A 27,728-nucleotide genomic window follows, 5' to 3' on the forward strand; every position below is an offset into this window, starting at 1 on the left:
TGAAAGGAGGAGCGAGAGGTAGAGGCAGAGAGGTTTAGGGAGGGAATTCCAGAGCTTGGGGCCTTGGCAGCTGAAAGCACGGCCGCCAATGGTGGGGTGATTAAAATCAGGGAAGCAGAAGTGCCAGAATTGGATGAGTGCAGAGATCTCGGAGGGTGGTAGGTCTGGAGGAGAATACAGAGATAGGGAGGGGCAAGGCCACGGATGGATTTGAAAACAAGTATGAGAATTTAAAAATTGAGGCATTGCTAGACCGGGAGCCAAAGTAGGTCAGCGAGCAGAGGCGATGGGTGAACGGGACTTGGTGCGAGTTAGGACATGGGGCAGTGAGCACAGGGGGTGATGGGTGAACGGGACTGGGTGTGAGTTAGGACATGGGGCAGTGAGCACAGGGGGTGATGGGTGAACAGGACTGGGTGCGAGTTAGGACACGGGGGCAGTGAGCACAGGGGGTGATGGGTGAACGGGACTGGGTGCGAGTTAGGACACGGGGCAGTGAGCACAGGGGGTGATGGGTGAACGGGACTGGGTGTGAGTTAGGACACGGGGCAGTGAGCACAGGGGGTGATGGGTGAACGGGACGGTGCGAGTTAGGACACGGGGCAGTGAGCACAGGGGGTGATGGGTGAACGGGACTGGGTGCGAGTTAGGACACGGGGCAGTGAGCACAGGGGGTGATGGGTGAACGGGACTGGGTGTGAGTTAGGACACGGGGCAGTGAGCACAGGGGGTGATGGGTGAACGGGACGGTGCGAGTTAGGACACGGGGCAGTGAGCACAGGGGGTGATGGGTGAACGGGACTGGGTGCGAGTTAGGACACGGGGCAGTGAGCACAGGGGGTGATGGGTGAACGGGACTGGGTGTGAGTTAGGACACGGGGCAGTGAGCACAGGGGGGTGATGGGTGAACGGGACGGTGCGAGTTAGGACACGGGGCAGTGAGCACAGGGGGTGATGGGTGAACGGGACTGGGTGTGAGTTAGGACACGGGGCAGTGAGCACAGGGGGTGATGGGTGAACGGGACTGGGTGCGAGTTAGGACACGGGGCAGTGAGCACAGGGGGTGATGGGTGAACGGGACTGGGTGAGAGTTAGGACACGGGGCAGTGAGCACGGGGCGATGGGTGAACGGGACTGGGTGTGAGTTAGGACACGGGGCAGTGGGTGAACGGGACTGGGTGTGAGTTAGGACACGGGGCAGTGAGCACGGGGCGATGGGTGAACGGGACTGGGTGCGAGTTAGGACACGGGGCAGTGAGCACAGGGGTGATGGGTGAACAGGACTGGGTGAGAGTTAGGACACAGGGCAGTGAGCACAGGGGGTGATGGGTGAACGGGACTGGGTGCGAGTTAGGACACGGGGCAGTGAGCACAGGGGTGATGGGTGAACGGGACGGTGCGCGTTAGGACACGGGGCAGTAGAGTCTTGGATGAGCTCAAGTTTAAGAAGAGTGGAAGATGGGAGTCTGGCCAGAAGAGCGTTGGAATAGTCGAGTTTAAAGGTAACAAAGGCATGGGTGAGGGTTTCAGCAGTAGATGAGCTGAGGCAGGGGCGGAGACGGGTGATGTTATCGAGGTAGAAGTAGGCAGTCTTGGTGATGGAACGGATGTGTGGTTGGAAGCTCACCTCGGGGTCAAATGCGACACCAAGATTGCGAACAGTCTGGTTCAGCCTCAGACAGTTGACAGGGAGAGGGATGGAGTCGGTGGTTAGGGAACAGAGTTTGTGGTGGTGACCAAAGACAATGGCTTCACACTGAAGACACCCTCCATCGTGTTGTGTGGCACTATCACTGTGCTAAATGGGATAGATTCAGAACAGATCTAGCAGCTCAAAACTGGGCATCCATGAGGCGCTGTGGGCCATCAGAAGCAGCAGAATTGTATTCCACCACAATCTGTAACCTCATGGCCCGGCATATCCCTCACTCTACCATTGCCACCAAGCCAGGGGACCATCCCTGGTTCAATAAGGAGTGTAGATGAGCATGCCAGGATCAGCACCAGGCATACCGCAAAATGAGGTGCCAACCTGGGGAAGCTGCAACACGACTACATGCATGCTAAAAAGCAGAAGCAGCATCTTATAGGCAGGGCTAAGTGATTCCACAATCAACGGATCAGATCAAAGCTCTGCAGTCCTGCCACATCCAGTCGTGAATGGTGGTGGACCATTAAACAACTAATGGGAGGAGGAGGCTCCATGAATATCCCCATCCTCAATGATGGTGGAGCCCAGCACGTGAGTGCAAAAGACAATTCTGAAGCGTTTGCAACCATCTTCAGACTGAAGTGCTGTGTGGATGATCCATATCGGCCTCCTCCTGAGGTCCCCACCATCACAGAAGCCAGTCTTCAGCCAATTTGATTCACTCCACGAGATATCAAGAAACGGCTGAGCGCACTGGATACAGCAAAGGCTATGGGCCCCAACAACATCCCGGCTGTCGTGCTGAAGATTTGTGCTCCAGAACTAGCCACACCTCTAGCCAAGCTGTTCCAGTACAGCTGCAACACTGGCATCTATCCGACAATGTGGAAAACTGCCCAGGTATGTCCTGTCCACAAAAAGCAGGACAAATCCAATCCGGCCAATTACCGCCCCATCAGTCTACTCTCAATCATCAGCAAAGTGATGGAAGGTGTCATCGACAGTGCTATCAAGCGGCACATACTCACCAATAACCTGCTCACTGATGCCCAGTTTGGGTTCCGCCAAGTCCACTCGGCTCCCGATCTCATTACAGCCTTAGTCCAAACATGGACAAAGGAGCTGAATTCCAGAGGGGAGGTGAGAGTGACTGCCCTTGACATCAAGGCAGCATTTGACCGAGTGTGGTATCAAGGAGCCCTAGTAAAACTGAAGTCAATGGGAATCGGAAGGAAAACTCTGCACTGGCTGGAGTCATACCTAGCACAAATACATACCTGGGCAAATACATGGCAGATGCAGTATAACGTGGATAAATGTGAAGTTATTTACTTCGGTAGGAAAAACAGAAAGGCAGAGTATTATTTAAATGGTGATAGATTGGGAAATGTTGATGTACAAAGGGACCTGGGTGTCCTTGTACACCAGTCACTGAAAGCAAACATGCAGGTGCAGCAAGCAGTTAGGAAGGCAAGTAGTATGTTGGCCTTCATTGCAAGAGGATTTGAGTACAGGAGCAAGGATGTCTTACTACAGTTATACAGGGCCTTGGTGAGACCACACCTGGAGTACTGTGTGCAGTTTTGGTCTCCTTACCTATGAAAGAATATACTTGCCATAGAGGGAGTGCAGCGGAGGTTCACCAGACTGATTCCTGGGATGGCAGGACTGTCGTATGAGAGAAGGTTGGGTCGACTAGGCCTGTATTGACTAGAGTTTAGAATAATGAGAGGGGATCTCATTGAAACATATAAAATTCTGACAGGGCTAGATAGGCTGGATGCAGGGAGGATGTTTTCCCTGGCTGGGGGGTCTAGAACGAGGGGTCACAGTCTCAGGATACGGGGTAGGACATTTAGGACCGAGGTGAGGAGAAATTTCTTCACCCAGAGGGTGGTGAACCTGTGGAATTCTCTACCACAGAAGGCTGTGGAGGCCAAGTTACTGAATATATTTAAGAAGGAGATAGATAGATTTCTAGATGCAAAAGGCGTCAAGGGGTTTGGGGAGAGAGCAGGAATATGGTATTGAGCTAGAGGATCAGCCATGATCATATTGAATGGCAGAGCAGGCTCGAAGGGCCGAATGGCCTACTCCTGCTCCTATTTTTCTATGTTTCTAAAGGAAGATGGTTGTGGTGGTTGAAGGTCAATCATCACAGCCCCAGGACATCGCTGCAGGAGTTACTCGGTGCAGTGTCCTTGGCCCAACCATCTTCAGCTGCTTCATCGATGACTTTCCCTCAACATAAGGTCAGAAATGGGGATGTTCGCTGATGACTGCAGAGTGTTCAGTGCCATTCACAACTCCTCAGATTAAAAAAAGCAGTCCATGGCACGACCATTGCCGAATCCCCCACCATCAACATCCTGGGGGTCACCATTGATCAGAAACGTAACTGGACCAGCCAGATAAATACTGTGGCAACAAGAGCAGGTCAGAGGCTGGGTATTCTGTGGCGAGTGTCTCGCTTCCTGACTCCCCAAAGCCTTTCCACCATTTACAAGACACAAGTCAGGAGTGTGATGGAATACTCTCCACTTGCCTGGATGAGTGCAGCTCCAACAACACAAGAAGCTCGACACCATCCAGGACAAAGCAGCCCACTTGATTGGCACCCCATCCACCACCTTAAACATTCACTCCCTCCTCCACCAGCGTACCATGGCTGCAGTGTGTACCATCTACAAGATGCACTGCAGCAACTCGCCAAGTCTTCTTCGACAGCACCTCCCAAACCCGCAACCTCTTCCACCGAGAAGGACAAGGGCAGCAGGTGCATGGGAACACCACCACCCCCAAGTTCCCGTCCAAGTCACACACCATTCTAACTTAGAAGTATATCGCCAATCCTTCATCATCGCTGGGTCAAAATCCTGCCACTCCCTACCTAACAGCACTGTGGGAGTATATTCACCACATGGACTGCAGCGGTTCAAGAAAGCGGCTCACCACCACCTTCTCAAGGGCAACTAGGGATGGGCAATAAATGCATGCCTTCCAGCGACGCCCACATACCATAAATGAATTAAAAAAATTAGAGACAGCGGAGGGGTCGAGAGAGGTGGTGGTGAGGTAGAGCTGGGTATCGTCAGCGTACATGTGGAACCCGACGTGGTGTTTTTGAATGATATCGCCGAGGGGCAGCATGTACATGAGAAAGAGGGGTCCAAGAATAGATCCTTGGGGGACTCCAGAGGTAACGGTGCGGGAAGAGAAGCCGTTGCAGGTGATTCGCATGAAAAACCCACACAAAAGCACTGCAAGTGGTTCACCGACAAATTGGAGCAGATTAATTAGATCACATAGGTGGTATTTACTTGGAACAACTGAGGAGTCTTCATGCAACTTGTTAAATGGGAGGCTGAGATGGATCACACAGTATTCTGATGTTTACATTCATTAAATTTTACTTTGTGAATTTTACGACCATCACCGTACGGCATGTCAGTGCTGGGAATTGGCACCCAGTGTCCGAGTACTCCCAGATATGCTGCAGAGTAAAGCTCCCTCTACACTGTCCCACCACACACTCCCAGGGCACGGGTTAGATACAGAGTAAAGCTCCCTCTGCACTGTCCCATCAAACACTCCCAGGGCATGTACAGCACGGGGTTAGATACAGAGTAAAGCTCCCTCCACACTATCCCATCAAACACTCCCAGGGCACGGGTTAGATACAGAGTAAAGCTCCCTCTGCACTGTTCCATCAAACACTCCCAGGGCATGTACAGCACGGGGTTAGATACAGAGTAAAGCTCCCTCCACACTATCCCATCAAACACTCCCAGGGCACGGGTTAGATACAGAGTAAAGCTCCCTCTGCACTGTCCCATCAAACACTCCCAGGGCATGTACAGCACGGGGTTAGATACAAAGTAAGCTCCCTCTACACTGTCCCATCAAACACTCCCAGGGCACGGGTTAGATACAGAGTAAAGCTCCCTCCACACTATCCCATCAAACACTCCCAGGGCACGGGTTAGATACAGAGTAAAGCTCCCTCTACACTGTCCCATCAAACACTCCCAGGGCAGGTACAGCACGGGTTAGATACAAAGTAAGCTCCCTCTACACTGTCCCATCAAACACTCCCAGGGCAGGTACAGCACGGGTTAGATACAAAGTAAGCTCCCTCTGCACTGTCCCATCAAACACTCCCAGGGCATGTACAGCACGGGTTAGACACAGTAAAGCTCCCTCTAACTGTCCCATCAAAAACTCCCACGGCAGGTACAGCACGGGTTAGATACAGAGTATAGCTCCCATCAAACACAACCAGGGCAGGTACGGCACAGGTTAAGATACTGTGTAAAGCTCCTTCTACACTGCCCCATCAAACAATCCCAGGGCATGTACAGCATGGGTTAGGTACTGGCTAAATTTCCCTCTGTATTGCCCCATCAAACAGTCTTAGGGCAGGTACAGCACAGATTATCTGGTTATTATCTCATTACTGGTTGTGGGATCTTGCTGTGTGCAAATTGGCTGCTGCGTTCCCTACATTACAACAGTGACTACACTTCAAAAGTACTTCATTGACTGTAAAGCACTTTGGGATGTCCTGAGGCCATGGAAGGCGCTATATAAATGCAAGTCTTTCTTCTTTTCCTCATCCTGTACTTCCCAATTCTCCTGTGCTGAAATTCCTTTGATTGTTGCAGTTCTCCGTGTGCTCTTTCCCACGTTAAATGGGTGCAATGATCTCTGCCTGTGACAAAGGCATCATCAAAATACATGCAGCCTTTCTCCCTTGGGTTCAGTCAATCACACTTATAAACTCTTATGTAAATATAAATTCTGCTTTAGCCTGGAAAGTCCACACAAATCACATTAAAACCCACCATATCTGGGAGCAGATTTTCTATCCGCTTTCAATCAACTGCCCAGCTGGGAACTGCTAGCATCAACTCATGCCAGCTGGTGACCACACAAATCCCCAACCCAATTACATCTCAACTCATCCATCCAGAATCCCTGGCACGCCCTCACTGCAGCATCCAAATGACCTTGAATGATTCCAGGGTTTTTACCTCCACGACTCAATCTGGAAGTCTACCCAGTACATTGTCCTAAAATTCCCTCTTACTAGTTTGAACCTGCGCCCCTTGTCCAACTCTCAATTAAATTTTAAATAATAGTCTGGATTTACTTTTTCCATTCTCTTAACTATTTTACAATCCTCTACGGTCACCTCTCCAATGCCTCCTGTTCAAGTTTGTCCAGTCTTTCCTTTTAACTGGGATCAGCCTCATTTGTGGCTCTTCTCTGCACTGCCTGCCCTTGTTCTTGGCTACCACAAGTCGGGCAGCACGGTGGTATAGTGGTTAGCACTGTTGCCTCACAGCTCCAGGGACCCGGGTTCAAATCCAGCCTCGGGTGACTGTCTGTGTGGAGTTTGCACATTCTCCCCGTGTTTGCGTGGGTTTCCGCCGGGTGCTCCGGTTTCCTCCCACAGTCCAAAGATGTGCAGGTTAGGCTGATTGGCTATGATAAAATTGACCCTTAGTGTTAGGGGGATTAAATACGTGGGGTTACGGGGATAGGGTGGGATGTGTGTTGGTGTAGGGGTTACGGGGATCGGGGGTGGGATATGTGTCGGTGCAGGCTCGATGGGCCGAAATGGCCTCTATCTGCACTGTGAGGTTTCTGTGATTTCTGTGAAGTGGGCGCAGTGCTCAAGGTGCGGTCTGACCAGAGCCCTGTACAGTTTGGTCACTGCCTCCTCAGATGCACATTCTACTGAATGGGTCTATAGTTGCCTGTGCCTGTTCTGTCACCATATTTGTATATGGGCACGGACATGAATCTCTCTCTCTTAGGCAGTCCCTCGGAACCGAGGATGACTTGCTTCCACACTAAAAATGAGTTCTCAGGTGACTGATGAGTCCAATGCGGGACCTACAGTCTCTGTCACAGGTGGGGCAGACAGTGGTTGAAGGGGCACTGTTGGGGTTGTCCATGAGGGTCCTGACGTTCCAGGTCCCGAACTTCATTTTAAAGGGCGGCAGCCGTTGCACACCAGCTACCACACGGGCTTGACAGAGCAAGGTCGTGGTCCAATACGATTGGGGACCAGGGCACACGCACACACACACACACACTGTCCTCCTCCCTCCTTCCCGCAGGTCTCCTCTGCCTGGGTTTCAAAGGCTATAACCCTGTAGTAACAAAGGTATTAAACATTAAAAGATGCATCAAATGTTAAACTCAACCAGGTGCTTCCTGTGGAGTCCAAAATAGTATCGTCTCTTTCCCACCCCACCCAATATCACGTTGCTGTTTGTGGGAGCTTGCTGTGCGCAAATTGGCTGCCACGTTTCCCACACAACAGCAACTACACTTCAAAAAAAAGTACTTCATTGGCTGTAAAGTGCTTTGGCACACCCGGTGGTTGTGAAAGGCGCTATAGAAATGCAAGTTCTCTTTTTCTCACATCACATGAAGCAGTCATTCATGAAAGAAAGACTGATGAAATAATACTGAGCGGCCTGCGGGTGACGCTGTCCAGGGAGAGTATAAATACTCGGGCACGGGCCCAGCTTGCTCAGGACATTCTTAACTGGAACTAGTGAAGGACACAACTAGACCTCCATGTTGTAAAACAGTTGATTAAAGCTTTGTTTAATGCTTAGACCAAGTGCCTAGTAGTTTTCTTACGTCAGGCACCATGCTCGCCTGTTTCCAATCTACTGGCAACTCCCAAGTGTCCAGTGACTCCTTTATAATGATAGTTAGTGCCTCACAAATCTCCCCCTAGTCTCTCTCAGCACTCTGGGATAAATACCATCTATGCCTGGAGATTTATTTGGTTTGAGCCATTTTCATGCCTGGGATCTGGGATCATCTCACATATCAAAATTATTGACTACCAGGGATTATTCTGAACCAAGTAGGTAACAATATTTCCCATCCCCAACAAACACTGAGGCAGAAAGGGGTGCGGCAACTGCAAGAGGGCCTGAGGGACAGGCACAAACTTTTTAAAAATTCATTCATGGGATGTGGGTGTCACTGGCAAGGCCAGTGTTTATTGCCCGTCTCTAAATGCCCTTGCGAAGATGGTGGTGGTGAAGGTACTCCCACAGTGACTTTGTTGTACCTGTTTGACACAACGGAGTGGCTTGCTAGGCCACTTCAGAGTCAACCACGTTGCTGTGGGTCTGGAGTCACATATCGGCCAGACGGCAGGTTTCCTGCCCTGAAAGGACATTAGTGAACCAGATGGGTTTTTATGACAATCCGGTAGTTACACAGTAACCATTACTGACACTAGCTTTTTTAAATGAACTGAATTTCAATTCCCCAGCTGCCGTGGTGGGATTTGAACTCATGTCTGTGGATCATTTGTCCTCTGGATTATTAGTCCACTAACAACCACTATGGTACCGTACCCAATAGCCCGCCAAGAGAGCTAGACAACAATTCTCTCTCAACCCTCAAGGGAAATATGGTGAATATTTGCACAGCTGCTAGGGTCATCCACAAGCCCCCCAAAGTTGCTAGACTTCACTGCCTTTCCACATATAACATGTTGACAGTAAGGTGAATGTACTCTGGCATTTGGTAACTGTACAACTTCACATCAACAAGCAGTTATCGAGTCTGATACGCTAATGAGTGACTGGGTAAATGATGAGCCAGACTGTCCTTTCATTTACTGGTTGCACCATTCAATTTAATGACACGATACATCTTATTCTGATCGGCATCCATCAGTGTCAGCTTGGCTCAGTAATAAAACTTGAATCTCTGAGAAATAAGGGCGAGTTCATGCCCTAATCTAAAACCTTTGCACCTAATCTAGGCTGGCACTTCATACAGTACTGAAGAACTGTTGCACTGTTAGAGGTGCCATTCTTTGGATGAAATATTAAACCGAGGCATCATCTGCCTGTTCAGGTGGGTGACATGGATAGGGAATTGGGTAGGAAGTAGGAGGCAGAGAGTAGGGATAATGGGTGTGTTCTCAAAGTTGTAAAGGGACATTGCTAGATTAAGCGAGTAGACAAAACTATAGCAAATGGAGCTCAATGTGAGAAAATGTGAAGTCGTCCACTTTGGACCCAAGAAATAAAGATCAGAGTATTTTCTAAATGGCGAGAAGCTGGGAACTATGGAGGAGCCGAGAGATTGAGGGGTCCAAGTACAGAAATCACCAAAAGCTAGTAGACAGGTCCAAAAAATAATTTAAAAGGCTATTGGAAAGTTGGCCTTTATCTCGAGGGGATTGGAATACAAAGGAGAAGAAGTTATGTTACAGTGATATAAAGCTCTGGTTAGACCGCATCTGGAGTAACTGCATTCAGTTCTCGTCATCACACCTCAGGAAGGATATACTGGCTTTGGAGGAGGTACAGCGCAGATTCACCAGAATGATATTGGTACTAAAAGGGTTAAATTACGAGGCCAGGTTACATAGACTAGGCTTGTATTCCCTTGAGCACAAAAGATGAAGGGGTGATTGAATTGAGGTGTTTAAGATGATAAATTGATTTGATACGGTAGAGAGAGAGAAACTATTTCCTTTGATGGGGGGGGGGGGGGGGGGGGGGAGGAGTCCAGAACAAGTGGGGGGCATAACCTTAAAATTTGAGCTAGGTCATTGAGGGGTGATGCCAGGAGGCACTTCTTCACACAAAGGGCAGTGGAAATCAGGAACTCTCTCCTCCAAAAAGCTGTTGAGGCTGGGGGTCAACTGAAAATTTTGAAACTGAGATTAACAGATTTATGTTAGGCAAGGGTATTAAAGTCTACGGAACCAAGGCGGGTAGATGGAGTTAAGATACAGATCAGCTATTATCTAATTGAATGGCGGAACATACTCAAGGAGCTGAATGGCCTCCTCCGTTGTTCCAAAAGATCACATAGAGCAGGGAGTTCTCCTGATATCCTGGCCAAGATTCTTCCCTCATCCAACACCATCAAAGCAGATGAACTGGTAATTCATCTGTGCATAAGTTGACTGCCTTGACTGCCAACAAAACACCAGTGACCACACTTCAAAAATAGTTCATCAGCAGTGAAGCCACGAGATTCCCGATGACATGAAAGGCACTAAATAAATGCAAGTCCTTTTTCTTTAAAACTGAGTGACCTGGGCCAGCATGTGGGTCTTGGTTGAGGTGTTAGAGAGCAGCTAACGGTATGAGCCAGTGCCCTCAGGAGAAGAGGGCAGGGAAGAGAGATGAAGTGTCTCCTCAGGGAAAGCGGGATTTGTATATAACACAGCAACCAATTAAAAGCAAATCATCGCCTAGATTTCATAAGAACATAAGAATTACAAGAAGTTGGACATACGGTGCCTCGAGCCTGCTCTGCCATTCAATAAGATCATGGCTGATATTTGACCTCAACTTCACTTTCCTGCCCCATCCCCATATCCCTCGATTCCCCATGAGTCCAGAAATCTATCGATCTCAGCCTTGAATATACTCAATGACTCAGCATCCACAGCCCTCTGGGGCAAAGAATTCCTCAGATTCACAACCCTCTGAGTGAAGAAATTCCTCCTCCTCTCAGTCTTAAACGGCAGACCCATTATCCTGAGACTATGCAAATTCCAGAGAGTATATGTCTAATCACAGGAAATCACAGGAACCCCAGTGCAGATAGAGGCCATTTCGGCCCATCGAGCCTGCACCGACACATATCCCACCCTATCCCCGTAACCCCACGTATTTAATCCCCCTAACACTAAGGGTCAATTTATCATAGCCAATCAACCTAACCCGCACATCTTTGGACTGTGGGAGGAAACCGGAGCACCCGGAGAAAACCCACGCAGTCTACTCAATCTCTCCTCATAGGACAACCGTCTCATCCCAGGAATCAATCTAGTGAACCTTTGTTGCATCACCCCTTAGGCAAGTATATCCTTCCTTAGATAAGAAGACCAAAATGTGCACAGTACTCCAGGTGTGGTCTCACAAAAGCCAATACAATTGCAGCAAGAATTCCTTACTCTTATACTCCAACCCCCTAGCAATAAAGGCCAACATGCCATTTGCCTTCCTCATTGCTTGCTAACTCTTGGTTTCCTGTGCGAGGATACCTAAATCTCTCTGAACACCAATATTTAATAGTTTCTAACCATTTAAAAATATACCGTCTTCCTATTCCTCCTACCAAAGTGAATAACCTCACATTTCCCCACATTAGACTCAAGATGCCACCTTATTGCCCACTCACTTAACCTGTTTATATCCCTTTGTAGGCTCTTGTGTCCTCCTCACATCTTATTTCCCACCTAGCGCTGTATTGTAAGCAAACTCGGATACATTACACTCGTTCCTTCATCCAAGTCATTAATATAGATTGTAAATAGAGTCAGAGTTATACAACGCAGAAAGAGGTCCTTCGGCCCATCATGTCCGTGCCGGCCAACAAGCCCTATCTATTCTAATCCCATTTTCCAGCATTTGGTCCATAGCCTTGTACGCTATGGCGTTTCAAGTGCTCATCTAAATGCTTCTTGAATGTTGTGAGGGTTCCTGCCTCTACCACCCTTTCAGGCAGTGAGTTCCAGATTCCAACCACCCTCTGGGTGAAAAAGATTTTCCTCAAATCCCCTCTAAACCTCCTGCCCCTTGCCTTGAATCTATGCCCCCTGGTTATTGACCCCTCTACTAAGGGGAAAAGTTCCTTTCTATCTACCCTATCTATGCCCCTCATAATTTTGTACACCTCAATCAGGTCCCCCCTCAGCCTTCTCTGCTCTAAGGAAAACAGCCCCAGCCTGTCCAGTCTCTCTTCATAGCTGAAGTGCTCCAGCCCAGGTAACATCCTGGTGAATCTCCTCTGCACCCTCTCCAATGCAATCACATCCTTCCTATAGTGCGGCGACCAGAACTGCACACAGTATTCCAGCTGTGGCCTAACTAGCATTTTGTACAGCTCCATCATAACCTCCCTGCTCTTATATTCTATGCCTCGGCTAATGAAGGCAAGTATCCCATATGCCTTTTTAACCACCTTATCTACCTGTCCTGCTGCCTTCAGGGATCTGTGTACATTCACACCAAGGTCCCTCTGATCCTCTGACCTTCCTAGGGTCGTACCATTGTGTATTCCCTTGCCTTGTTAGTCCTCCCAAAATGCATCAATCTCACACTTTTCAGGGTTAAATTCCATTTGCCACTGTTCTGCCCATCTGACCAACCTGTCTATATCGTCCTGTAGCTGGAGGCTTCCCTCCTCGCTATTTACCACTCCACCAATTTTCGTGTCATCTGCGAACTTACTGATCATACCTCCTACATTCATATCTAAATCATTAATGTACACTACAAACAGCAAAGGACCCAGCACCGATCCCTGCAGTACACCACTGGACACAGGCTTCCAGTCACAAAAACAACCGTCGACCATCACCCTCTGCCTCCTGCCACTAAGCCAATTTTGGATCCAATGTGCCAAATTGCCCTGGATCCCATGGGCTCTTACCTTCTTGACCAGTCTCCCATGCAGGACTTTGTCAAAAGCCTTACTGCAGTCCATGTAGACTACATCAACTGCACTACCCTCATCCACACACCTAGTCACTCCCTCGCAAAATTCAATCAAATTGGTTAGACATGATCTCCCCCTGACAAAGCCATGCTGACTATTTTTGATTAATTCTTGTCTCTCCAAGCGGAGACTAATTCTGTCCCTCAGAATTTTTTCCAATAATTTCCCTACCACTGATGTTAGGCTCACTGGCCTGTAATTCCCTGGTTTATCCCTACTACCCTTCTTGAATAATGGTACTACGTTAGTTGTTCTCCAGTCCTCTGGCACCTCCCCTGTGGCCAGAGAGGTTCTGAAAATTTGTGTCAGAGCCCCCGCAATCTCCTCCCTTGCATCACACAGCAGCCTGGGATACATCCCATCTGGGCCTGGGGATTTATCCACTTTTAAGCCCGCTAAAACCGCTAGTACCTCCTCCCTCTCAATACTAATTTGTTCAAGTATATCACAATCCCCCTGCCTGATTTCTATGACTACATCGTCCTTCTCCATAGTGAACACAGATGCAAAATATTCATTTAAAACCTCACCCACATCTTCCGGCTCTACACACAGATTGCCACTTTGGTCCCTAATGGGCCCTACTCTTTCCCTGGTTATCCTCTTGCCCTTAATATACTTATAAAACACCTTAGGATTTTCCTTTATTTTGCCCGCCACTGTTTTTTCATGTCCCCTCTTCGCTCTCCTCATTTCTTTTTTATGTACCCCCCTGCACTTTCTATACTCCTCTAGGGCCTCCACTGTTTTTAGTCCTTTGTATCTGCCAAAAGCCTCCCTTTTTTTCCTAATCTATTCTTGTATATCCCTTGACATCCAGGGTTCCCTGGGCTTGTTGGTCCCACCCTTGACCTTTACGGGAACATGTTGGCGTTGTACTCTCTCTATTTCCTTTCTGAAAGACTCCCACTGCTCTGATTTGGATTTTCCTACAAGTAGCTGATCCCAGTCCACTTTGGCCAGATCCTGCCATATCATATTAAAATCGGCCTTCCCCCAATTTAGAACCTTTATTTCCGGTCCATCTTTGTCCTTTTCCATGACGACCTTAAATCTCACCAAATTATGGTCACTGTCACCAAAATGCTCTCCTACGGGCACTTCTACCACTTGCCCGGCTACATTCCCTAGAATTAGGTCCAGTACCGCCCCCTCTCTTGTAGGACTGAGGCCCAAACACTGATCCTTGCAGCACTCTACTAGTTACAGCCTACCAATCTGAAAAAGACCCATTTATCCCTACTCTGTTTTCTGTCCGTTAACCAATCCTCTATCCATGCTAATACATTACCCCGAACCCCATGAGCCCTATCTTGCATAACAACCTTTTATATGGCACCTTATCAAATGCCTTTTGAAAATCCAAATATACTACATCCACTGGTTTCTCTTTATCTACCCAGCTAGTTACATCCTCAAAAAACTTGAATAAATTTGTCAAACACGATTTCCCTTTCATAAAACCATGTTGATTCTGCCTAAACATTTTATGATTTTCCAAGTGCCCTGTTACCACTTCCTTAATAATGGATTCCAGCATTTTCCTAATGACTGATGTCAGGCGAACTGGCCTGTAGTTCCCGGTTTTCTCCCTCCCTCCTTTCTTGAATAGCGGCGTTACATTTGCTACCTTCGAGTCAGCTGGGACCATTTCAGAATCTAGGAAGATCACAACCAATGCATCCACTCTCTCTGCAGCCATCTCTTTGAGAACCCTAGGATGCAGGCCATCAGGCCCGGGGGATTTGTCAGCTTTTAGTCCTATTAGTTTCTCAAGTACTTTTTCTCCACTGATATTAATTACTTTAAGTTCCTCACTCTCATTAGCCCCTTGGTTCCCCACTATTTTTGGTATACTTTGTGTCTTCTACTGTGAAGACAGCTCCCCAATATAATTTCTCCTGTCTCAGCCTCTAAAGGACCAACGCTTGCTTTTGCTACTCTCTTCCTTTTTACATACCTGCAGAAGCTCTGACAATCGGTTTTTAGATTTCTTGCTAATTTACTCCCATATTCTACTTTCTCCCTTTTAATCAATTTTTGGGTCCTCCTTTGCCAATTTCTAAAGCTCTCCCAATCCTCAGGCTTACTACTATTCCTTGCAACATTATAAGCCTCTTCGTTTAGTCTAATTTTTTTAAATTTGTTCCTGGGATGTGGACGTCACTGGCAAGGTCAGCATTTATTGCCCATCCCTAATTGCCCTCGAGAAGGTGGTGGTGAGCCGCCTTCTTGAACCACTGCAGTCCTTGTGGTGAATGTACTTCCACAGTGCTGTTAGGGAGGGAGTTCCAGGATTTTGGCCCTGCAATGAAGGAACGGCGATATATTTCTAAGTCAGGATGGTGTGGAACTTGGAGGTGGTGGTGTTCCCATGTGCCTGCTGCCCTCGTCCTTCTAGGTGGAAGAGGTCACGGGTTTGGGAGGTGCTGTCGAAGGAGCCTTGGCGAGTTGCTGCAGTAAATCTTGTAGATGGTACACACTGCAGCCACGGTGCACTGGTGGTGGAGGGAGTGAATGTTTAAGGTGGTGGATGGGGTGCCAATCAAGCGGGCTGCTTTGTCCTGGATGGTGTCAAGCTTCTGAGTGTTGTTGGAGCGGCACTCATCCAGGCAAGTGGAGATTATTCCATCACACTTCTGGCTTGTGCCTTGCAGATAGTGGAAAGGCTTTGGGGAGTTAGGAGGTGAGGCACTTGCTACAATATACCCAGTCTCTGATCTGCTCTTGTTGCCACAGTATTTGTGTGACTGGTCCAGTTAAGTTTCTGGTCAATGGTGACCCCCCAGGATGTTGATGGTGGGGGATTCGGTGCTGGTAATGCCATTGAATGTCAAGGGGCGGTGGTTAGACTCTCACTTGTTGGAGATAGTCATTGCCTGGCACTTGTGTGACACGAATATTACTTGCCACTTATCAGCCGAAGCCTGAATGTTGTCCAGGTCTTGCTGCATGCGGGCATGGACTGCTTCATTATCTGAGGAGTTGTGAATGGAACTGAACACTAGGTAATCATCAGCGAACACCCCACTTCTCACCTTATGATGGAGGGAAGGTCATTGATGAAGCAACTGAAGATGGTTGGGCCTAGGACACTGTCCTGAGGAACTCCTGCAGCGATATCCTGGTGATTTATTATCCTTAACTTCTTTAGATAGCCACAGATCAATCCCCAACCGGGATGGTGGGGCACCAAACTTGAGTGAACCTGCTGCAGATTCTGGGTCACCGTAATTTTAATAGTCCTCGGAAGCTCCAGGCAGTTTAAAGAAGAATTCCTTCAGTGATCTCGCAAGGTTTATAAACACAGTTTAGTGAAGAATTTTTCTAGAATTTTACATCTACTGCGAGTATCCTCCCTTTATATTGTTCCTGTTATGTAGCAAACGGCCCATGGACAGAGCCATGGGCAACAGATCTCAAATCCAATTTACTTGTGCTGATTCTGCCCTACCTCCCATCATTGCAGTTCTGCAAATCTTGGACTTTCTGTCAGTGGTTGAGCGACCTGTGCATGATTGGTCCTGACCCAGAAACTACGGGCTGGTTAAGTAATCTGAACAGATAATCTCAACATTGCAGGAATTCAACTTTTGAGTTTTAGCATGTTTTAGGGCGAGTGTGTTGGTTTCATGCATGGGGAAGGGGGGTGGGCGGTCTTGCAAACTTGTGACAGGATGGAGCCCGACTGTGTCTGCGCCAAGTCTTTGTCCGAGCTATGACAGCCACTTACAGTAGTTGCGAAAGGTTCCCCACGTGCTGGGAAGATACGTATGCTGTACAGTAGCTGTTGGTTGCTGCTGTAAGACCTGGTTTTGTGTTGATGTTCCGCCCTGTATCTGGGAAGGGCTGAGTTCCTGCTGGGATGAAGGGCTCAGTGGCTGACCTCCACTCTACAATCAAACACACATTCCAAAGAGCATGAGAAAATCAGTCAATACAAATATTGCTACAATATCTAAAGCAATGTTTACACTCCCCCCATTACTCTTTCTGTTTTTGGACACTAGTAGGCTGCGCCGTTATTCAGGCCAGAGGAAACTCTTTGTAACATACAGAGCAAGAAAACCCAGAGTACTGAAATGTACTGCTCCATTTTTTTATTTCTTTGAAGAGCTCTCAATAATAGGAAGCTTTTGAACTTCAACTCTAGTAGTTTGATAATGAAAGGGATTAAAACCTCGATGTTGTCCAGCAGCAGGCGGGGTGCCTTAGACACACTGAAAGCTGTGTATTCCGAGATCCTGTTTGTGCAACATTTCTCACCCCTGAAAGCCACGGATTTTACAGTTTGGCTGCTGTCGGGGCGAGGTCACTTCCCAAGCATTAACTCTGCATTTGCTGGGTTCAGACTCAAGGACCACTGGATCTTTTTATTGTGGAATTCTCACCTGCCTGCTCCTCCTGTAAGGACTCTATTCCATTCTCCCAGTTTCTCCGTTTCCGCCGTATCTGCTCCGACGATGTCACCTTCCACACCAGTGCTTCCGACATGTCTTCCTTTTTCCGCAACCGAGGATTCCCCTCTACCGTGGTTGACACGGCCCTCGACCGTGTCCGTTCTATCTCCCGCATTTCTGCCCTCACCCCTGCCCCTCCCTCCCGGAACCACGATAGGGTTCCCCTTGTCCTCACCTTTCACCCCACCAGCCTCCACATTCAACGGATCATCCTCCGCCATTTCCGCTACCTCCAAAGTGATCCCACCACCAAACGCATCTTCCCCTCCCCTCCCCTTTCAGCATTCCGTAGGGACCGCTCCCTCCGAGACACCCTAGTCCACTCCTCTATCACCCCCAACAGCCCTTCCCCTTCGCCCGGCACCTTCCCGTGCAAGCGCAGGAGATGTAACACCTGCCCCTATACCTACCCCCTTCCCACTGTCCAGGGCCCCAAACACCCCTTCCAGGTGAAACAGCGATTTAATTGTACTTCTTGCAATCTAGTATACTGTACTCGCTGCTCACGATGCGGTCTCCTCTACATTGGGAGACCAAACGCAGATTGAGTGACCGCTTTGCGGAACACCTCCGTTCAGTCCGTAAGGGTGACCCCGAGCTTCCGGTCGCCTGTCATTTTAATTCACCGCTCCATTCCCACTCGGTCCTCACCGTCCTTGGCCTCTTGCATTGTTCCACGGAAGCTCAACGTAAACTCGAGGAACAGCACCTCATCTTCCGATTAGGCACTTTGCAGCCTTCCGGACTCAATACCGAGTTCAACAATTTCAGATCATAACCTCGGCCCCTATTACATTTTTACTTATATTTTTTTCCACCCCTTTGTTTTGGGTCTTCCCGCCCCCCCCCGCCCTTTTCCTTTTTTTTTTCTCTCTCCCACATGGCAGCTCTGTCTCATCCTGCCAGTACACTTCATAAGAACATAAGAAATAGGAGCAGGAGTAGGCCAATCGGCCCCTCGAGCCTGCTCCGCCATTCAATAAGATCATGGCTGATCTGATCCTAACCGCCAATCTACTATCACAGAACCATCTCCTGAATCTAACAGAATTAGACACACGAAATAGGAGCAGGATCAGGCTACACGGCCCCTGGGCCCGCTCCGCTACCCACAGGGCCATGACCGATCCGAACCTAGACTCATGTCCAAATTCCTGCCCGCTCCCCATAACCCTTTATTCCCTTTACTTCTAGGAAACTGTCTATTTCTGTTTTAAATTTATGTAATGATGTAGCTTCTACAGCTTTTTGGGGCAGCATATTCCATGGACCTACCACTCTCTGAGTGAAGTAGTTCCTCCTCATCTCAGTTTTGAAAGAGCAGCCCCTTATTCTAAGACTATGCCCCCTAGTTCTAGTTTCACCCATCATCAGGAACATCCTCCCCGCATCCACCCGATCCAACCCCTTCACAATCTTATATGTTTCAATAAGATCGCCTCTCATTCTTCTGAACTCCAATGAGTAGAGTCCCAATCTACTCAACCTCTCCTCATATGTCCATCCCCACATCCCCGGGATTAACCGAGTGAACCTTCTTTGTACTGACTCGAGAGCAAGTATGTCCCTTCTTAAGTATGGACACCAAAACTGTACTCCACACCTAATCTCAGCCGTCTTTTGTCTCCACTTGTCCTATTACCATTTTGTCTGGTTTTGAATACCTCTTAATGTCTCTTTTACTTCTTTTGTTCTATCGCAGCCCTACCTTCGATCTATTTTATTTCCTTTCCAGTTTTGAAAACGGGTTTCTACCCGAAACGTCAACTCTAATTTCTGTTGTTATTTCGGATTTCCAGCATCTGCAGTATTTTGCTATCACACATGGAGGACGATGTTTTGTGAAGTCATGACACTGTGCATCAGAAATGTCCCCCATGTACTCGGGCTCGATATAAGGCAAATCCCCAAGGTTTCACTTGGTTATTTTGCCAGACAAGAATGGCTGAAGAGTGAAAGACTCTTCAAAACTGTGGGGAGGGAGGAGAAGGAGCATGGTGTGCGCAGGACAATGGTAGATAGTCTTTCCTTCTCCTTCGGTTTGCTTCCTCCATACACCATTGGAAACCAGCAAAGTTGTGTTGAGCTAGGCAGAAGATAGAAGTTGCCACGAGGGCAAAATGTCCAAAGGAAATGCCTCCGACTAAATCTGGGTAACAGTTTCTGGTAAAGGTATTCAGTTACTGCACATAAGATACCATTAATCTTGACTTGTTCATGAAAAGCCCAGGGTATAGCCTGACTCCGAAGGATTCAACTTCAGGACTAGAGATCATAATCTAGGTTGACACTTCACTGCTGCATTGTCGGAGGTGCCATCTTTTAGAGGAGATGTTAAAATAAGTCCCCCATCTAGACCTAAAAGAATTCACGGCACTACTCGAAGAAGACCAGGGAGTTCGCCCAGTGATTTGGGTAACATTCCTCCCTCAACCAACACCGCCAAAAACAGACCAACCGATGGTTCACCTCACGACAATGGTGGACCCTCAATGTGCATACACTGAGTGCTGCATTTGTCTGCATAACAACACTTCAAAAATATTTGTCTGGGAAGTGCTTTGGGGCATTCCAAGGACTTGAAAGGTGCTATAGAAATGCAATGTTTTGCATCAGCTCACGGTAAGGCTTTGCATAGTTACATAACTGAAGCGGAGCTCCTGGAATGTGGCAAATACTGCTGCCCGTGCAGACTCAGAACGTAGAGCTCTTATGTTAACTGTCCAGATATGGGTAATGTACCAATGACCCATCCTGACATATGCTACAAAAACAGACAGACATTTCATAATTACCCCTCGGGGTGAGGGCAGGACAAAGTTGCATCTCTGAAAATGAAACCCAAGGTACTTGCAGTAGCATGGCCTAGAAGAGCTGTAAAAGAAGTAAAATAGAACTTGCATTTATACAGCACCTTATCACGTCCTTACTGTCCCAAAGCTCTTTACAAGTGGCGGATTACTTTTGATGTGCATTCACTGTTGTTATTTAGGCAAACTTGCGTTACTATGGCCTGCTCCTGGCATGAAGGATGCACTGTTGTTGCCACTGGCCAGTCTGGAGTGTCTCATTGCATGTCAGGACCTGCAGAGAAAACTCTCCCGCTCTGCTATATGATGCCTGGCACTAAGTCACTGTGGGCATTTACAATAACCATCTGTAAAAGACATGTGAGCATTTACAGCACAAAGCATGTTCGGAGCCATCAGTGGACCTTTTGCTTCAAGATTCGGACCGACAGAGGCAGCAAACAAAACTTCTTAATTAATAAAGTCAGGTGTTAAATTTTACAATTTGAGAGCATGTGCTGAGGGAACCAACTGAAAGCTTTGGGGCAGGGTTTGCCTTATAATGAGCACTACAACAGGAAGAGGTCACATGAGACATCACGAAACCTGGTCTCTCAGGCGAATTCTTTTCCCAGGGATGGGGTCTGGGGCGAGTTTGCTCAGTAGAGCATGGAGGATGTGTACTGAAGAACAGTAAATCCTGCCCCTGCCTCAGCATTCTCAACTTGGGCTGCGGGTAATCTGTTGCACACTGTCCCAATTAAGGTTACCTGGGAATCAGAGGGGGCCATGGCGCTGGACTGCTCCGTCACCTGGACGTGCTGGACCTGAATGGGGTGCTGTGCGAAGGCATGAGGATCATGCAGCTGGCTGACGTCCACGGTGGAATGCTGATTCTGGTGCGGGGAGGAGGCCTGAAATGAGACAGACACAGGAGGAGGTATTAGCCTTCTCGCAACCATAACAGCAATACTGCCTCACTTCACGTCACGACCATACTGATGATACGCGCTCGAAAACAAGCATCGGCGTTTTTTCACTCCTCCTCTCCTGAAGGTGCCAACTTTCCCTAGGATACAGATGGAAAGATGTCACCCTATCCAAAATGACCATGAATCTCAAGTCAGTCTAGACACGGAGTGCTGGCAGGGTATTCGACCAGAGAAGAGCCCAGTGGATAGTAATCAGAAGCAAGAGCCTTGGCAGGTGCTAACCCAGGGCCCCAAGACTGAATGTAGCCACCCCACCCAGCTAACTCCACCCAGGCCGTAAATAGAAGCTGGTCTGTATACTCGATAAACTCTCTGAACCTTCAGGGGAGCCCAAAGAACATTGTTGAGATAGTTCCTCGATTATTATAGCTAGAAGATCAGCCATGATCTTATTGAGGGGCAGTATGGCCTACTCCTGCTCCTATTTCTTATGCTCTTATTTATTTCCCTGATAAAATATACATCCAAAACAATCCCAATTGAAGATTCATTTATAGGAGGACAGCCAGAGTACGGTTGTTGCATTTTCCTCTTTTTACCAACTGCATTTAGTGCTAGCATCTTCATTTCACAAGTTTAAGCAAACAAGATAAATAAAATCACTGAAGCCTTTGAGGAAAGTTGGTCAATGAAGCTACAGTAGGCTCAGCGGACCTCGGGAGTGTGGTACATATCTATCGTTAAGATCCACAAGCTGCAAAGCTCCTAATCACAGCAGTTCACCATAGAGAGGGGCCAAATGGAGATCAGGTGCTGCCCCAACCCCACCACAAGCAGGATCATGCCCCCTGTGCTGAGAGGGGGCGGGGACGCTTGCCAGCTCCTATTGCTGGATTTAGAACAGCATTGACGCCCATCTGCCTTCTCAGCTGCAGCCTCTATGCAAAAGGGAAAACCAACTTTTAGCCAGTGTTTGACACTTGGAGAAACCCATCACCATTCTTAATCGCCTTCAGAATACGATACGGAGAAATCTACACAAGTCAAGTATGTTTGCCTGAAATGGAGTGCACTCTCTCTCTCTCCGTAGGGACACACCTCACATATCCAAATTCAGAGCGCTTAAACACAGGTTTCCAACAGCAAACGCCACATATGAACATGCAAAAACATCGGACAGGAAAAGATTAGCTGGTCCACCAAGCCCGCCCATACAGCTGTGATCACGTAAAGAGACTCCTTATCCCCTGGGTGCCATGTAGTCTCCTGGGAGAGGCGTTAAACCAGATCACACAACCAAGGCTAATAAGGGAATAAAACCAGGAAAATTCCTCTCCGGTCCCTCTAGGCGATCGAAACCGGTCCAGAAGACCACATTGATCTAGACTTATATTATTTGGTACCGACCTACCAACCTCCAGCCCAGCCAGGAACCAGTCCAGCTCTCTCTCAAAAGGTACACAGTGAATCAGCACTCGCCTCACAAACCGGCAAAGTGCTCTCTTGGTCTACTTTTCTCTGGGACAAAAACATCTAACCTATTTCTTCCCTTGCATAGTTTATACGCATGAATCCAGGTCTCCACAAACTATCTAACTGACATAAAGTCAGTGTGCACACAATCTAGTCCCTTCATTATTTCATAGACCTCATTCGAATCGCCCGAGTCTATGCCTCTCCGGAGTAAATAGACCCAGTTCTTTAAGCTTATCTGGGTAACTACGGTGCTTTAAACTGGGAATCATTCTTGTGGCCCTCCACTGAACCTTTTCCAAAGCCTCAATATCACACACCATGTAAGGGGACTAAAACTGGACACCGTATTCTAAATGAGGCCTACCCAAGATCTTATACAAGGAAAAAATGGTTTGTTTCATTTTGCAATGGATAGCCCTATGAATGCAACCCAGTACCCCAAATGTCCATAGACAGCTCATCAGCGTAGAACACTGCTGGCCTTCTCTTAGTTTGCCCAACCAGGATCACACTATCCATTCAGCTATCGGCTTGCACGACTATCTGCAGCTGAAGAACAATCCCAGCTCACAGTGAAGGATCTTCCCCTCTAGGTCCCATTAATGAGCCTGGCACATCATCTTGGAGCCACTTTGAAAGAGATCCTTCTTCTCACTGGTCAATCATAGGAGAAAATACAAAAAGAATGCTGTTCTCAAATACTAAGAATGTCAAGGAATTGTCTGAATTCTCACAATTACTTAGAATAAATATTTGAAATTGCTGAGATTTAGAGAGTTGCCAGTTCCCACAGCAGCCACAGGCAGAGTACTCGGGAATAGCAAACATCTACACCAGCTGCATTCACTAAGGCCCTACCATCTCCCTTGCTCTTGTTTATTTTCATGTCAGCGAATTGACCCACTGCCCAGCAGGAGAAAACCTTTTTAAGAGTTGCTAAGCAGCAGCCTAGTGTGTGTTCCCTTCTTACTGGCACGCAGCATCCCTGGCTGAGAGAGACAGTGGATTCAGGGCTCAGTTACTCTCTGAGGTGCGCAAGGCTGACTCAGGGTTGGATAAATACCTGGCCTCCACTTCCCAAGGCAGTAAGCCCAAGATCAGGAACTCGCAGTGCGAGCCATAGACAGAAGCCTATACCCTCCCATGTCATGACAAAAGCTTTCAATGCTCCATCCACCATTCTATTCGTCTACAAGTTTATCACATAGACAACTGGAACTCAGAACTCGGGTTTGGGTTGTGCTACGGTCATGAACTGTAACAAGAACAAGGGTCAATGCAGACTGAAGGAGTTCCATACAGCAAATGAAGATTCTCACAATGTGCCCTACTGCTGAACTTTAAACAGGCTTCACTGACAAAAGGTCATCGACCAGAAACGTTACCTCTTTTTCTCTCTCCACAGATGCTGCCTGACCTGCTGAGTATTTCCAGCATTTTCTGTTTTTATTTCACAACTTTAAAACATAAGAACATAAGAAATAGGAGTTGTCGGTCATTTGGCCCCTCGAGCCTGCTCCGCCATTCAATAAGATCATGGCTGATCTGATCTTGGCCTCAACTCCACTTCCCTGCCCCTCTCCATAACCCTGGGCTCCCCTCTAACTCAAATATCTGTCTATCTCCGCCTTGAATGTATTCAATGACTGAGCCTCCACAGCTCTCTGGGGCAGAGAATTCCAAAGATTCACCACCCTCAGAGAAGAAATTCCTCCTCATCTCCGTTTTAAATGGACGACCCCTTATTCTAAAACTACGCCCCCTAGTTCTAGATTCCCCCAAGAGGGGAAACATCCTCCCTTCATCTATCCTGTCAAGCCCCCTCAGAGTCTTATATGTTTCAGTAAGATCACCTCTCATTCTTCTAAACGCCAATGGTATAAGTCCAACCTGCTCAACCTATCCTCATAAGACAACCCCTTCATCTCAGGAATCAACCCCGTGAACCTTCTCTGAACTGCCTCCAATGCAAGTATATCCTTCCTTAAATAAGGAGACCAAAACTGCACACAGTACTCCAGGTGTGGTCTCGCCAGCGCCCTGTACAGTTGTAGCAGACTACTTTTATATTCCATCCCCCTTGTAATAAGGGCCAACATTCCATTTGCCTTCCTAATTACTTGCTGTGCCTGCATGCTAACTTTGTGTTTCATGTATGAGGAGCCCCAGATCCCTCTGTACTGCAGCATTCTGTAGTCTCTCTCCATTTAAATCATAATTTGCTTTTCTATTCTTCCTACCAAAGTGGATAACCTCACATTTTCCCACATTATACTCCATCTGCCAGATTTTTGGCCACACACTTAACTCACACACTATATCCCTTTGCAGACTCTGTGTCCTCCTCACAACTTGCTTTCCCACCTATCTTTACATCAGCAGCAAATTTGGCTACATTACACTTGGTCCCTTCATCCAAGTCATTAATATAGATTGTAAATAGTTGAGGCCCCCACTAGTTACCGTTTGCCAACCTGAAAATGACCCATTTATCCTGACTCTCTGCTTTCTGTTAGTTAGCCAATCCTCTATCCATGCCAATATATTACCCCCAATCCCGTGAGCTCTTATCTTGTGCAGTAACCTTTTATGTGGCACCTTATCAAATGACTTTTGGAAATCCAAATACACGACATCTACTGGTTCACCTTTATCCACCCTGCTCGTTACATCCTCAAAGAACTCTAGTAAAATTGTCAAACACGATTTCCCTTTCATGTTACCCCACTATTCAAAAAAGGTGGTAGAGAGAAAACGGGGAATTACAGACCGGTAAGCCTGACATCGGTAGTGGGGAAAATGCTAGAGTTCGTTATAAAAGATGTAATAGCAGAGCACTTGGAAAACAGTGACAGGATCGGACAAAGTCAACATGGATTTACAAAAGGTAAATCATGCTTGACTAATCTACTGGAATTTTTTTGAGGATGTAACTGGTAAAATAGATAAGGGAGAACCAGTGGATGTGGTGTATTTGGACTTTCAGAAGGCTTTTGATAAGGTCCCACATAAGAGATTAGCGTGTAAAGTTAAGGCACATGGGATTGGGGGCAAGGTATTGACTTGGATAGAGAACTGGTTGGCAGACAGAAAGCAAAGAGTTGGAGTAAACGGCTTTTTTCCGAGTGGCAGGCAGTGACTAGTGGGGTAGCGCAGGGATCGGTCCTTGGACCCCAGCTATTCACAATATATATTAATGATCTAGATGAGGGAACTAGATGTAATATCTCCAAATTTACAGACAACACAAAGCTGGGTGGGCGTGTGTGCTGTGAGGAGGATGCCGAGAAACTCCAGGATGATTTGGACAGGTTGGGTGATTGGGCAAAAGCATGGCAGATGCAATATAACGTGGATAAATGTGAGGTTATCCACTTTGGTGGCAAAAACAGGAAGGCAGATTATTATCTGAATGGCAATAGATTGGGAGAAGGGGAAGTACAACGAGACCTGGGTGTCCTTGTGCACCAGTCGCTGAAGGTAAGCATGCAGGTGCAGCAGGCGGTTAAGAAGGCAAATGGTATGTTGGCCTTCGTAGCGAGAGGGTTCGAGTACAGGAACAAGGATGTCTTGCTGCAGTTGTACAGGGCTTTGGTGAGACCACATCTTGAGTAGCGTGCGCAGTTTTGGTCGCCTTATCTGAGGAAGGATGTTCTTGCCATGGAAGGAGTTCAGCGAAGATTCACCAGGCTGATAGCTGGGATGGCAGGAATGACGTATGAGGAGAGATTGGGTCGATTGGGCTTGTACTCACTGGAGTTTAGAAGATTGAGAGGGGATCTCATTGAAACTTATAAAATTCTGACAGGACTGGACAGACTAGATGCAGGAAGGATGTTCCCGATGGTCGGGGAGTCCAGAACCAGGGGTCACAGTCTAAGGATAAGGGGTAAGCCATTTAGGACAGAGATGAGGAGGAATTTCTTCACCCAGAGGGTGGTGAACCTGTGGAATTCTCTACCACAGAAGGCAGTAGAGGCCAATTCATTAAATATATTCAAGAAGGAGTTGGATATATTTCTTAAGGCTAAAGGGATCAAGGGGTATGGGGAGAAAGCAGGGACCGGGTACTGAAATTGGATGGTCAGCCATGATTGCATTGAATGGCGGAGCAGGCTCAAGGAGCCGAATGGCCTACTCCTGCTCCTATCTTCTATGTTTAAAACCATGTTGACTCTGCTTGATTGTATTATGATTTTCTAAATGTCCTGCTATTACTTCCTTAATAATGGATTCCAGCATTTTTCCAATGACAGATGTTAGGCTAACTGGGCTATAGTTTCCTGCTTTTTGTCTCCCCACTTTCTTGAATAGGGTCGTTACATTTGCGGTTTTCCAATCTGATGGGACCTCTTCAGAATCCAGGGAATTTTGGTAGATTACAACTGAAAGCACCCACTATCTCTGCAGCCACTTCTTTTAAGACCCTAGGATGCAGGCCATCAGGTCCAGGGACTTGTCAGCCTTTAGTCCCACTAGTTTGCCTAGTACTTTTTCTCTAGTGATAATGATTATTTTAAGTTCCTCCCTCCCTATAGCCCCATGATTATCAATTATTATTGGGATGCTTTTAGTGTTTTGTACCGTGAAGACCGATACAAAATATTTGTTCAAAGTCTCTGCAATTTCCATGTTTCCCATTATTAATTCCCCAGTCTCATCCTCTAAGGAACCAATGTTTACTTTAGTTACTCTCTTCCTGTTTATATACCTGTCGAAGCTCTTACTGTCTGTTATTATATTTTTTGATAGTTTACTCTCATAATCTATCTTCTCCCTCTATTATTTTTTCGTCATCCTTTGCTGGTTTCTAAAAATTTCCTAATCTTCTGGCCTACCACTAATCTTCGCAATATTGTATGCCTTTTCTTTCAATTTGATACCATCCTTAACTTCCTCAGTTAGCCAC

At 47.4% G+C, this 27,728-nt stretch overlaps 1 protein-coding gene across 3 annotated transcripts in view; it reads right to left on the reverse strand.

Moving 5' to 3' along the window:
- LOC147100457 (PR domain zinc finger protein 10-like) overlaps nucleotides 1–27,728 on the reverse strand; it is a 67,045-nt gene that overhangs the window by 4,869 nt on the left and 34,448 nt on the right. The window contains exons 6-8 of one of the 3 annotated variants that reach the window (XM_085968191.1): nucleotides 21,182–21,325; nucleotides 16,896–17,055; nucleotides 18–3,361 (exon numbers count right to left, since the gene is read on the reverse strand). In XM_085968191.1, the coding sequence (XP_085824317.1) occupies nucleotides 3,291–3,361; nucleotides 16,896–17,055; nucleotides 21,182–21,325 (375 nt within the window). In that variant the 3' untranslated portion in view covers nucleotides 18–3,290. Of the gene's footprint in view, nucleotides 1–17; nucleotides 3,362–16,895; nucleotides 17,056–21,181; nucleotides 21,326–27,728 lie in introns of those variants that run through there. The other 2 variants (XM_085968189.1, XM_085968190.1) reach the window with 2 other exon arrangements.

This window comes from Somniosus microcephalus, chromosome 26 (genome assembly GCF_052327205.1).
Source record: "Somniosus microcephalus isolate GS21.2 chromosome 26, FLI_Smic_1.0, whole genome shotgun sequence".
Classification (NCBI taxonomy): domain Eukaryota; kingdom Metazoa; phylum Chordata; class Chondrichthyes; order Squaliformes; family Somniosidae; genus Somniosus; species Somniosus microcephalus.